Genomic DNA, 13,348 nt, shown 5'->3' on the forward strand with positions numbered 1-13,348 from the left:
ACCCCTGGACAGGTGGCGACCTGCTATAGGTTTGAGTTCACCTACTCCAGGACAGATGTCGTCCTGCCATAGGTTTGAGTTTACCTACTCTGGGGTAATTACAATAATACCCCTGGACAGGTGTCGACCTGTTACAGGTTGTTGTTTTTATACCCATCAGCACTCATCCCCGTGTTTTAGTACACTTCCCTAACTTCTATCAAGGGCGAGTTTAACTGGTAGAGTTGTGGGGTAATAGTCTCCTGGTAGAGTAGTGGGGTAGTAGTCTCATGGTGTGTTTCGTTATCAGGGTGAGTTAGTAATCTCCCCGTAGTGTAATAGAGCTATTATCCTACGTCACATACAAATGATCCAACGGCTGTCATCGTTCCATCCCACTCTTTGTATCCAAAGATCACGGTCAGCCAGAGCCAGCAAAGGAAAATAAACCAACGATTGACTGATCTAAACCGTCCATCTAAGAGGCCTTGCTCTGGATCTCCTGTAAACCAACGATTGACTGATCTGAACCGTCCATCTAAGAGGCCTTGCTTTGGATCTCCTATAAACCAAAAATCTGGCCGATCATTCAATCCTAAAATAGGATGTATAAAATTCCTAAAAAGCAGCACTCTAAACTCAAAACTCAAAAGCGAGTTAAAGCAGAAAAGACAGTATAACTTCGTGCAATTATCAAAACACGGCAGTGCCAATATCAGTACCCAAAAGCCCTAAATGACCAAAATGACCATATATTGCCCTTTAAAAGAAAACTCCCTTTATAAACCCTAACCCTAATCCCTCACCCTCCTCCTTTTTCCCATTTCCTCTAAACCCTAACCCTAGCCCTAGCCCTAGCCCCTCCCCAAAAAATGGCCTCCATTGCAGCAGTCCGGCCGCTAGTAACAATCCAAACCCTAGAAGGAGACATGTCAACAGACACTCTCAACTCCCTCCCTCTCCCAGACGTCCTTAAATCCTCAATCCGTCCAGACATCGTCAACTTCGTCCACGCCAACATCTCCAAAAACCGCCGCCAACCCTACGCCGTTTCCAAACGCGCCGGCCACCAAACCTCTGCCGAGTCCTGGGGAACAGGCCGTGCCGTCTCCCGAATCCCTCGAGTTCCCGGCGGTGGGACCCACCGCGCAGGTCAGGGTGCCTTCGGCAACATGTGTCGTGGGGGCCGCATGTTCGCCCCCACCAAAATCTGGCGCAGATGGCACCGCAAAATCAACGTTAACCAAAAACGTTTCGCCATCGTCTCCGCCTTAGCCGCCTCGGCCGTCCCTTCCCTAGTACTTGCTCGCGGCCACCGCATCGAATCCGTACCCGAAATCCCCCTCGTAGTCTCCGATTCTGCGGAATCCGTGGAAAAAACTTCAGCCGCAATCAAAGTTCTTCAACAGATCGGAGCTTTTCCCGACGCAGAAAAGGCGAAAGAAAGCCACTCCATCCGACCGGGAAAGGGGAAGATGAGGAATCGACGGTATATTTCGCGGAAGGGCCCACTGATCGTTTATGGGACCGAGGGTTCGAAACTTGTGAAGGCTTTTAGGAACATTCCTGGTGTGGATGTTGCTTCTGTGGATAGGCTTAATCTTTTGAAACTTGCGCCGGGGGGGCATGTTGGGAGATTTATTATTTGGACGAAATCCGCGTTTGAGAAGTTGGATTCAGTTTATGGATCGTTTGATAAGGCGTCGGAGAAGAAGAAGGGGTATGTTTTACCTAGATCTAAGATGGTGAATGCAGATTTATCGAGGATTATTAATTCTGATGAGGTTCAGTCTGTGGTTAAGCCGATTAAGAAGGAGATTAAGAGGAGGGCGCTTAAGAAGAATCCATTGAAGAATTTGAATGCGCTTTTGAAGCTTAATCCGTATGCGAAGACTGCGAGGAGGATGGCGCTTTTGGCTGAGGCACAGAGGGTGAAGGCTAAGAAGGAGAAGTTGGATAAGAAGAGGAAGGAGCTTCCTAAGGTAATTTTTTTTTTCTTGGTTTTTTGATTTTTTTTTTTTTTTGAAGTTAGATAAGGAGAGGAAGGAGCTGTGCAAGGTAATTTTTTTCTTGTTTTTGCTAATGTTTTTTTTTTTTTTAAATTGTTGGGAATGGGTGTTTGTGATTATGCATATTTGAAATAGGCAATTTTTTTTATTAGAAATGTACTAGTCACTTTACTTTCTGATGCTTTGATTGCTTACTGTGGCTTTGAATTGCTTTGATTTTCTAATAATGCTTGCAGATTGCATATTTGAAATATGTATTTTTTTTTTCATTAGAAATGTACTAATCACAGTGCTTTCTGCTGGTTTGATAGCTTTCTGTGGCTTTGCTTTGTTTTGTTTTTTTATTGAATAATGCTTGCAGATTGCATATCTGAAATACATATTTTCTCATTAGAAATGTACTAATCGCAATACTCTCTGTTGGTTCGATCGCTTACTGCGGCTTTGCTTTGCTTTGTTTCTTTATTGAATAATGCTTGCAGATTGCATATTTAAGAAAAAGTAAAATGATGGTAGGAGAAAAAGTTGTATTGAATCTCAGAAATTATTAGTGATTTTAGAACTTATGGCTGTAACAACCACTGCAACGAAGAGATGGCCTGGTCTTTGGTCAAAATCTCCTATTTATAACTGCTCTGATTCAACTTTATTAGTAATTTGACTAATTTCCTATCCTTATTTTTGCGTAGTTCTAACATTCATCAGCGTTTACAGAGGTGGCAAATTTGTAATTACACCCTTAATCTAGTATTTACTATGAATGTTTTGTTGTTTTATGAAAGTTGTCAACTTAAAAAATTGGCCTTGGATGTGTCTTGCATCATTTCTTTTTTATCATCTAAATTAATAAGATACTATATCTGAAATCATATGATCTTTATAGGACTTTGGATTCATGGGGAAGCCTTTCATTCTGTATTCTTTCACCTCAAGTGTCTGGCACTCTCATCTGTGTTATTGTTTGCCATGTGTTACGGGCTATCACAAGCTTTGTTTTAGTCTTTGACCATGCACCAGTTTGCCCTCTATTGATGCGAGAAAATCTTACCATCAAAATTAACATGAGCATCTGATTTGAATTTAGAATAGAAGGAAAGGTTCACATGGTACTTTTGGCTTGGATTTTAATACACATAAATGATAAAAATCAGACCTTTTCCAATAGTTTATAATTTTTTTTGGTCATTTGTCTAGAAAGAATATTTATATATTGTCCTGTACATTGCCTAATCATCCATTAAGAACATTGGATTTATGGTCTATTATGTCTTTTACTTCTTTTTAAAATTTTGACAGTTTCTCGATTTTTTTTCATTTCATCTTTGCGCATGGGGTAATCTTCTCTGTATCCTCCAATGTTTCTAATGAGACATTTATGGTCTAATATGTTGCACGTGTCCATTGGGGAGAAAATTTATTCCTTCAACCTTTACTTTGCAAATGCAGATTCTTCTCTCTACTTTGTTAAATTGAATGTCTTTCAATTCCATTCTGATTCTATGTTTTCCACTCGTGTTGTAAAGCATTGTGGATGCAAGTAGATTGAAAATTTTATATCTATAGGCCTACTAGGAAATTTTATACAAATGGTCACACATGTTCTATTTATCGTTCTCTGGCTGGGTCTCCGATTTCTCTCAATCTCAAGGGGTGTAATCAAATTGGAGGTAGATTTGTGCTGCATGTTTTTTTTGAAATGGTTTCTTTTTTTTTTTTTTTTTTTTTTTTTTTTTTTCTTCCGCTGCATGTTGATTGTGTCGATGCACGCAAGTGCTTGGACATGAAACCCAATGACAGGGGACTAAGTGTTACTGTATTACTCATAAGTTGGACGTAATGGAGGGTTTGTGAGAGTATGTTAATTGGAATTTCTAAGTGCTACACCATTTCCCAAAAAAAAAAAGTTCTTAAGTACCACTGGAATAGAGGCTGTTGAGGGTTTTAGAGTTGATGGGTTTGGGTTATTCATCTTTCATTTGCAATTTGCTATTGATTCTCTTCTATTATTTTATTTTTTTAAATTCATTACTCGAAGCAATTGTTAGATGTTATCGGCCAGTTTTAGGCCAGTTGAAATATAGGGAAAGCTTAGTTATAGGTGCTTAATCTTTTAATATCTTGTGTTCTGTCATCGATGCGAAGAAAGCTTCTATTCTAGAATCATATTTGATATTTGCAGCTTCCTTGTACACTATTAGGCCCATCAATACTTCGTGAGAACGAAGTATTGGAATTATTTCAAGGTAGTTTGTTTTCGAAATGGTTTATCTCTTTTTTACTTTCGAGATAATCTGGGCTTTGTAAGAGTAGGATTTTTTATTTTCTGTGGGTGCATTTTGTAACTGCACAGTAATCGATTTCTTATTGTTAAAGTGCTAGAGAACTGACAAACATAGTCTCATTGATCTTTGGATGCCTAATTCACTCCGCTCCAAACAAATATATGAACTAATCCCAAATCCATCTAGAGAAAATGCAGCATAAGAAGTTGATCAACAACCTCCTCCATTGATGCAAACAATACATGTGGAAAGATTGATGGGGACCATCCCAGGGACCATATTTTTTTTTAAGGCCTTTTAGGTGTATTTTAATTCCCTTATGTTGTAGAAGGGGTACCTTCTTAGGGAACATATTCAAAATTTTTGTATCACTCATGTGCCTTTCAAGCATTTTAAGTTGTAGGAGGGGTACCTGATTGAGGATCATCTCCTGTGAAAGTCTACATTGGCCTACAAAGCTCATTGCTGTAGGTTTTTTTTTTTGTTTTGAAAATGATTAGTGTAGGATTTTTTCCCTTTGCTTTTCGTTACTTAGTGATAATTTAGGCATTTGAGTTTAATTCATGTTTTTAGATGTCTTTTAGTATCTCAGGGTTAGTTTAGGAATTTTCGTTGTAAATGTAGCCTACAAAAGGCCTCTTTTCCATTTCTTGTGGAAGCTATTGTTGAATTTTGAATAGAATTCGAAATTGGAATTGTAGCTAGATCTGAGATCGAGTTGAATACTTGAATTTGGAGGAAAAAACCTCTTTCCAAGAGGGTTTTCTTTGCTGAATTTTCATCCAATTAAGGAGGAATTTAAGCTTGAGCTACAAGCTTCCTTCCTTTTTTATATCATTTGGTCCTTGTAAAATCAAGGAATTGAAGGAGTAAAATTTCCTGCATCTCCTTGCTTGGAAGGAAAATCATTTGAGGCTGCAAGAATTACAGTTCAGTCATTAAGAATCCTCAGAGAAGAGCAATCGAACAGAAGACCTGTCCTAGGGTCGTTGAAGAATTTCAGTCTTGCATTTCAAAAAATACAAAAATTTCCCGTCCTGCTTTTAGCAAGATATGCTTTCTTGCTCTAATAGTAGGTAAAATTCTGCTGTTAGTTTTTAAAATTTCTCTTAGACCTGCATCTTTATGTGGAAATTGGATGTAAGTGCCAGCTATTCTCAGTTACAGCTAGCCTCAGTTGGCTCCAATTGAATGGAATGCCAATAATAAACTAGATCCGGCCTATCTGACTCTTTATTTCAAATTCATATTGTTTTTACTTGTTACCTATGATTTATCAGACACTTCAAATTTATTGCTGACACACGTGTCGTGTCGGACCCGTGTCCACACGTGACACCCCTTTAGACACTTTTAAATGTGCTGATTGATGTGTCAATAACTTTGTATGTATGTAAGTGTTTGAGTGTGCCACTGTTTCTAGATTTTTAGGCGTTGCCATGTCAGATACCTCGTATCCGTGTCGAAATTCGGCACACGAATCTGTGAAATCAAATAATGATTATATGTACTTTCTATTTTAGCCGTGTCCCCGTTTCTAAATTTTGGGAGTTTGCCGTGTGAAACTCCGTGTCCGTGTCCGTGTCCGTGTCGACATTCAACACTTGTGTCCGTGTCCACAAATCATAGGTTGTTACACGTGTCTGGATCGAATTGGTAATTGGAGAAGACGATTTGGTAGCATACCTTCAAATTTCTTCTCGTGTGGACTGGAGTGGTGAGAAATCTAAACTGAAGTTGGAATCCTTTGATCCTTAATTCCTGAAACTGTAGTTGCATGCTTAGTGCTTGAAAGTCATGAGGACCTTGTTTTCTTGATTGAGTCTTAAGAGTGAAAATCGTGAAGTGTTTGAAAAAATTGCCATTACGTTGACTATCCAAGCTACTTGAATTTCCAACTTCATTTCGTAGAATCTGTTTACATTTGAGCTAGTTTCTGTTAATGGAAGTGATTGTCTGCCTGATGAGCTAATTTGAATGTATTAATGTTCTAAATGGATATGATATTGTCAATCTGTTAATCTTTGAAGAATGCAAGAATAGGTCATATTACACTCAGACCTGAGACAAGAGTTTTGGCATTTTATCAAGAAAATCCATAAGGTTACATTGGTATTGAAGTTGTTAAACAAGAGCTTTGAGATATTGGAGGTAGAGTCCAAGAGCAAAATTTTACAATCTAGGCTACTCGATCCTTCTTTTTTTTTTGAAAAAACTGCTGCTCAAATCTATGTTCCAAGAGTTAATTCACTAATACCATTTCTTTTTAATGGCTATCAGAGTCAACCTCCTATGTTGATTTGTGGCACATTTACCTATAGTTCTGCACTTTCAAACACATATGGTATAGATGTATGGCTGGCTGATTGTGTTTTAAAGAGTTGAATTTTGCCTTACTCGAATCGCCACACTATTGTTAACTACACATGATTGAGCTTGAATTTCGACTAAAGGGGCAAACGTTATGTACTGTTTAACCCCCTATTGCAATTGAGGGCCGTTTGGATACGCGGATTTTAGATTCTAGAATTCAAGAAATCTTATCGGATTTTAGAATCTAGAATTCAAGAAAGAAACCTTCATTTGGCCTAGTCAGAAAAACAAAAAGAAAGAAACCTTCATTTGGCCCGCCCTACATTAATTTGGTATCATAGTTGCATGTATAAAGATCTTTCTGCACCCGTCTTGCATCAATTGTTTTATCTTGATTTAAGTTAATTGTACCCTAGATTAATTTGGTATCATAGTTGCATGTATAAAAGAGCCATTCAAAAAAAAAAAGTTGCATAATCTTTCTGCACCCGTCCTCCATCAATTGTTTTATCTTGATTTAAGTTATTGTGCCCTACTATTATTAGGGATTGTACTAAAGTAAGCGTGCTAATGTCTATATTAGAGAACACCAGTAAAAGAATAGAAGTGTGCTACTGTCCATAGTAGTGAACACTGGTAAAAGCACTTAAAAAGCTAAAGTGGGTCAATGCTCAAACGTTTTTGTAATCTGGAAAAATATGGGACACATCTAGTTAAAGAAACATGACACGCTATGCACACTTCATTGTAGAACTTTGACTCTTTTTTTGTTCCAAAAGTTGACCTGTGACAAACCCATCAAGAAAGTGAACACAATGCTATTTTGCTGTGATTGTTGGAACCATTTGAAGTATTAAACCTTCTTGATACCCTTTCCTGTTTCCTATATTTGATGATGCATACTGTCTTTGCAGGATGAGGCGACTGCGATCAAAGCTGCAGGGAAATCATGGTACAAGACTATGATTTCTGACAGTGACTACACAGAGTTTGAGAATTTCTCCAAGTGGCTAGGCGTTACCCAGTGATGGTAGTTTGTTAGTTCTGTTTTGTTGAATTTTGTTAGCAACTTTTGTTTGGTTTTGGTTTGAATTTGCTTTCTGGAGTAGCATCTGTTTTAAATCAGGAACTTAGATATGGGGGGGTGTAAGAATAATGAGACATGACTGTTGGTACATTGACCACACTCCTTACATTTATTGCTTGAATTTTCGAATTGAAACATTTAGAGTAAAATCATGTTGTTGTCATTTGCTAGACACCCATTTTATTAAGCTTTCTGCTATCGATTTCCAATTGATATTTGAAGTGACTTTTTAGATGGCAGTGTTCTTTGAGTCATCTTAAAGGATGATCAAATCTCACTTCGGTGCATTGGAAGTATTAGATTTGCAGGTGACTGTATGATCTGCTGGGGGCCTCACTATTTGGCCATTTTTAATGCTGTTGGTAGTCATTTCTGCTACCAATCTTTCAATGGGTCACAGTAGTATTTGCTTTTTCTGAAGATCTAATTTACAATTACGTGTTTCAGAAATAGCTTTGTTATTTTGATCGACCTCTTTAAATCAATGGTACTAGGAATTAGTCTCTTTGATTGACTTGTTATTAATAGAACTGCTTTCTTGTTTCATTTTTCGTCCTGCTTGCCTCCAGGTTGCTTTTTAAGCCTCATTCTTCCCATAAATCTTCTCCCTCCTAAACCAACCCTTTTAGTTTGCCTTCTAATCTTTTCCTCCCCCTTTTCAAAATTTTCTACCATATGGACCTGATTGGATGCGGCAGAGTTGCCTTCCGTTTGGTTTATTATGTGAGCCGAATGATTTATACTCTGAATCTTCGAGGCAGCAAAGAGGATTGATTACACTGATAAGGTGGGGTTCCTCTCTAAGCAAAACCTACACTTGCCGGAAGTAACTGAGCGGGGATTAGAAATCTAAAAAGATATGAGGAGAACTTGAGAAGGAAATGCTATCTCATGACATTCATTAACTGCTTCAGACCACAGAAGAAAGAAGAGAACTTGAGAAGTAAAGAAGCCATATTTTTCAGTCAATCTACGCACACCAAAATTCGTTTTCTATGCAATGCACTCGTCTAAATTAAATAAGAAATCCGGGTTTGTTTAGGGCTATCAATGGATTCACCTATGTCTTAGTCATGATCCGTTCAGGTCCCTTATCAGTCGGATCTTTTCTTTCGAAGTGAATAATCTTTTTCAAAGTGATTTTTGGATCTACCTTCTGGGTTCAGGTCACATTTTCGAATGGGACTGCCTGCCAGTGTCCTTGGACTTTTGGAGGGGGGGGGGGGGGGGGGGGGGGGGGGGGGGAGATCGTTCCTGTAAGGTTTTTAAAAGTTACAAAAATACACAAATGAAAAAATCAATTTTGTGTGTGTAAATGGTCTGCCTCTTCATTGGCCCATCTCTGAATGTGCTGGAATCGGACCAGGTGATTTTGCACACTATACAAAATTTAATCTATGAACTCTGAGAATTTCCAGGGTGATGGTTCCTCCTATCGAACCATTTGATGACATTGACGGAGTCACCCTCTATAATAAGGTTATCCAAATCTCTTGAAGCTATTAGCTTGATGCCCTGAAGGATAGCTCTCACTTCAGCCTCATTAGAGTATTTAAATCTAATTGAATCGGAAAATGCCCAATAAATGCCCATTTAGTCGATGCAATCTTGTGTCTAAGAAGACCTCCAACTCCAGCAATGCCCGAGTTACTCAAGCTAGAGCCATCGAAGTTAAGCTTCAACAAACCAAACTCGAGTGGATCTATCTAAAGGCTGAAATGACCTCTCGCTCCTAAACTCGAGTGGATCTATCTAAAGGCCAAAATGACCTCTCGCTCGTTACTTGCGTATATCTCCCTCCAACAACGTCTTAGATCGATTGCTGAGTATATCTTGAAGCAAGGAAGAATCCTAGCCTAAGAGATGACGGGGGTTAGTATTCTCGAGAACGAAGATGTGACGCTTTTGACTATGTTCTTAAAAGTGTGGGTATTCCTCTCTTTCCACAAGATCCAGGCAGTGGATAGCAAAACAAGGTTCTAAAGAATCATACCCTTGGTGGGCTATGGCGCAAAGATCCAGGAGTCTCGGAGGTCGAGTAAGTGGGCAAGAAAGACCTGCGATATTGCAAACAACTGAAGAATTTTAGCCGACACGGATGTGGAGTACTAGCAATGTAGACTAGAAGCATTTGATTGGCATGTTTGCCAGCTACCACACATAGTTCACAAGGATCAATGATGAGCATGTGGCGGTGACAGAGATGGCTAATATTCTGTCCATGAATGTTGTCCGTCCAAATGCACAGGTCCTTGGTGGGACTAGAATGCTCCAGACTCTATGTGAGTGTGTGTATATGAGTGAGAGAGAGAAGCAGCAACTAGGTGGAGGTGAGTTCAAGACCCAAACCATTTTGTCTCTTCCAGCCTTTTCCTATGTAGTAATTTCCCAAGAAGCGAGTAAGAAGGGCAACCCATCAACTTCCCAATCGAAGAAGTCACATGTGAAGGCTAGATTTCAAGAGACCCTATCTCCTCTTACGAAGCAATTTTGCACAAAAAACTTCTTGATTGGTGGTCATTCTAAAGATATTAGAGAACATGTCTAATAGAGGAATCTATGTTCTTCATAGTGGCTCCGTTCCATACCTCATCTCATAGGGAACCTCAAAGTAGCTCTATTTCATTATATTCCATCCATATCCCAATTCCATTCCTTTAAGATCCTTTTGGTATCATTGACATAAGAGATGTCATTCGATCGAAGAAGATGGAATCACATATTAGTCTATCTGTTTCTATCTATGGAAAGTTAATAGCACCATTTGTCATGCCAAAACTTAACTCTGTCACCAATGTATACCACGAATCCGATGGCTTCTAGGAATTTGTGCTTCTGTCCAAGGATGTCCATCCAAATCATCAAGGCTCAAAATCTATATCTGTGAATTGAAATCCATTTGCCAAGACATGAGCCGTACTTACTTTCAATTACCTAGGTCCAAAGATGGGATATCTCCTTTTGAAAATATAAAGGGTATCGTTTTTTTTTTTTTTACATCGGTACCCTTCATTCATATTTATGGTGCTCCAACAGGTTTTGTGACTACATTTGGGTTATGATTCAAAATAATTTTGGATCTTAGGATATTGATCCAATGCACACGTACGGATCCAATTGTTGTGCCCAAATCTTGTCCATTAACATTAAGGATCCATCGAACTGTTTGGGCACACGGCGTGAGCAATGGGTTTTAGGGCGCTAGTGGTGCTTTTTGGGACACTTTGCACTTCACACACATGCATCGTCACGATGAGCAGTTGGAACGGTTAATTTTTTTTCTGATTAGATCTCAGTCGTTGATCATGATCTTGATCGAATTGTCTGATTCTGATGGTGATCAATCTCAAGCTACACCACATGATCTCAGTTGGGTGTGCTCCAATGCTAGTGCTAGATCAGGTGTGATCTAGAGTGCAGGATCATGAGGTAACGGTCAGTGCATGTTTGATCGGGTGCAATATGGATAGTCAGTTCGCAACCAGTCGCATACCAACGATCAAATGTCGATCGGAAGGGATCCGGCCCATAGGTCACAATCCAACGGTCAAATGACCGTTACAGATTGGAGCAGGATTTTACACTAGCCAACACTTATTAGAAAAGCAATCTGGATCGTAGAATCGCTATCTAACGATCAGATAAGCAGCCTATGTTGAGCCAACCCAACTAAAAAGAATCGAACTTGACAGACACATCTTTTTGTTTTTTGCGAGGGTACTCCGAGTAGTGGGTACCTCGTAGAACCTCGACCAACACCCTAAATACTTTTAAAAAAAGAAGGTTTGAAACTTCATGAGTTTTCGAAGTTTCGCCAATGGAAAACGCAAAACAATACCTTCGAATAAGGGATTTATCCCATACTGATAGAAACACTCAATCTTTTTTTATTCCATGGACGATTCATGAATTTGTAATAGATCCATGGGATAGCTCATGAGAGGAATTGTTGTTGAGAAATCTGAAATAGAAAGGGCGCTTTGTAACTTAGAAATGACAGTGGAAGGTTAGTCAATAGACTAGAAACATACTATTTGTGACAGAATCCGAGATTCCATTATGAGAGCCATATTCTAGCAACTTCCAAAGCCTTCTTTTCCATCTCTAATACACTCTTTTTATACCATTTTCTTTTTTCTCTCTAATTATCTATTTTTTACATAAACAGAAACCAATATTTCAGACTTGCAAAATCCAAGGGTATTTCAAGCCTATTTCCGTGTGTGTAACGTCAATAGACATGGATAGATTTGACCAACTGGGCTTCATTGTGTTTTGGAGACAAATTTGCGGATCCCAATGCACATCAATGATTTAAGTGGGGAGATAAATATTGTCTCTAAGGAAAGCGACCATGCAACCCTTCTTGAAGTATCATTTCTTTGATATCTCCACCAAAGATTCATCATCCCTAACACATTTATCACCTACAATAAGTAAAATCACAAGTGCATGAAAGCATGAGATGCTTGGGAGCAATGTGACAGGAACTGTAGGGGCAAATTGGTATGATGAAGGGCAAATTGGTATGATGAATGACCAAATGGGGGAGAAGCAAATAATCAAAGTAAGAAACAGAAAGGCAAATAGAAAGAGGGTTAGAAAAATGGGAGGTAGGGGACACAAGCCAAAGTTTTCTCTTGTAGACTTTAATTTCTCAACTTATGTCGGTGGCTTCCGGGAAATAAGTCCTGATGATACAATGCCTACGCCAAGAAGAAGGGCTGCACTCCAAGTTCAAGACAACCAGTATACCCGCACCTAGAGAAAAAAAAGTGAAGGAGAGAATCTCTTTTGGAAATGAGACCCTGAGCCTTCTTTTATAGACGGAAAAAAGACTTGAAGACACCCTTTCAAATGAAAGTATCCTTTCAATTAAAATAAGAGGAATGCTAGACTCACAGGAGCCCTTGCAAAAAACAAGGGAAATTAAGGGAGCCCTCATTGGTCAAAACTGCTTTATGGCAGTTATGACCGTGATTTTCTGTGCATCCTGAATTGGTTTTGACCAATGAGGGCACCCTTTACCTGTTTTTTTTTGCAAGGGCTCTTGTGAGTCTAGCATTCCTCTTAAAATAAATCTTTTGAATAATCAAATTCTTTTTCACATTAAAGTATCTTTTGAATGGAAATTTCATTTCACAAAAAGAACTCTCTTTGAAAAAAAAAAACTCATTTTTATATTTTTAAAAACAAATATTTTTAAAATATCCAACGGGAGCAATAAGAGAGTGGAATTTGTATGATTAGTTGCATCTATAGACCTAGTGTCTGCAACTAACATCCCTGTTGCTGCTGCTGTTGTTGTTGTTGGAAACTTGTATAAAATTAGACATGATACCCATGTCAATTTGTCCTGTGTGAAAATGTAAAAGCAAATCAAATAAGACAAATTTATATAGTGCAAAATGCCCAAGTTGTTGCCCAGAAAACAAGGCATGCATTTCAAAGCATATCAGTTGTTTATTTGATTCATTTTTATCTTCTTACGTAGTGGAAAAATTAACATGGACGACATCTCTAAGGAGGGATTACTACCCCCTTATTATTGTATTGATGGTTGTTGTTCTTGTTATTCGTCTTGTCCTTGCCGTTGTTGTTTTTGTTGTTGTTAGTGATGGTGTTGTTATTGTTTTTGTGGGAGGAATGTTTATTATATTTCCACTCCTCCAAACATG

The 13,348-nt window shown here is 38.7% G+C and overlaps 1 protein-coding gene across 1 annotated transcript; it reads left to right on the forward strand.

Moving 5' to 3' along the window:
* Window positions 1-761: 761 nt before the first annotated feature.
* LOC143858374 (large ribosomal subunit protein uL4-like) lies at window positions 762-7,833 on the forward strand. Its single transcript, XM_077369010.1, has 2 exons — window positions 762-1,961; window positions 7,498-7,833. The coding sequence occupies exons 1-2, from the start codon at window positions 852-854 to the stop codon at window positions 7,609-7,611; spliced, it is 1,224 nt and encodes a 407-aa protein (XP_077225125.1). The 5' UTR covers window positions 762-851; the 3' UTR covers window positions 7,612-7,833.
* The last annotated feature ends 5,515 nt before the right edge of the window (window positions 7,834-13,348 follow it).

The sequence above is a fragment of the Tasmannia lanceolata genome, unplaced genomic scaffold (assembly GCF_043159265.1).
Source record: "Tasmannia lanceolata isolate RefF3 unplaced genomic scaffold, GAP_Taslan_0.1 ptg000026l, whole genome shotgun sequence".
Classification (NCBI taxonomy): domain Eukaryota; kingdom Viridiplantae; phylum Streptophyta; class Magnoliopsida; order Canellales; family Winteraceae; genus Tasmannia; species Tasmannia lanceolata.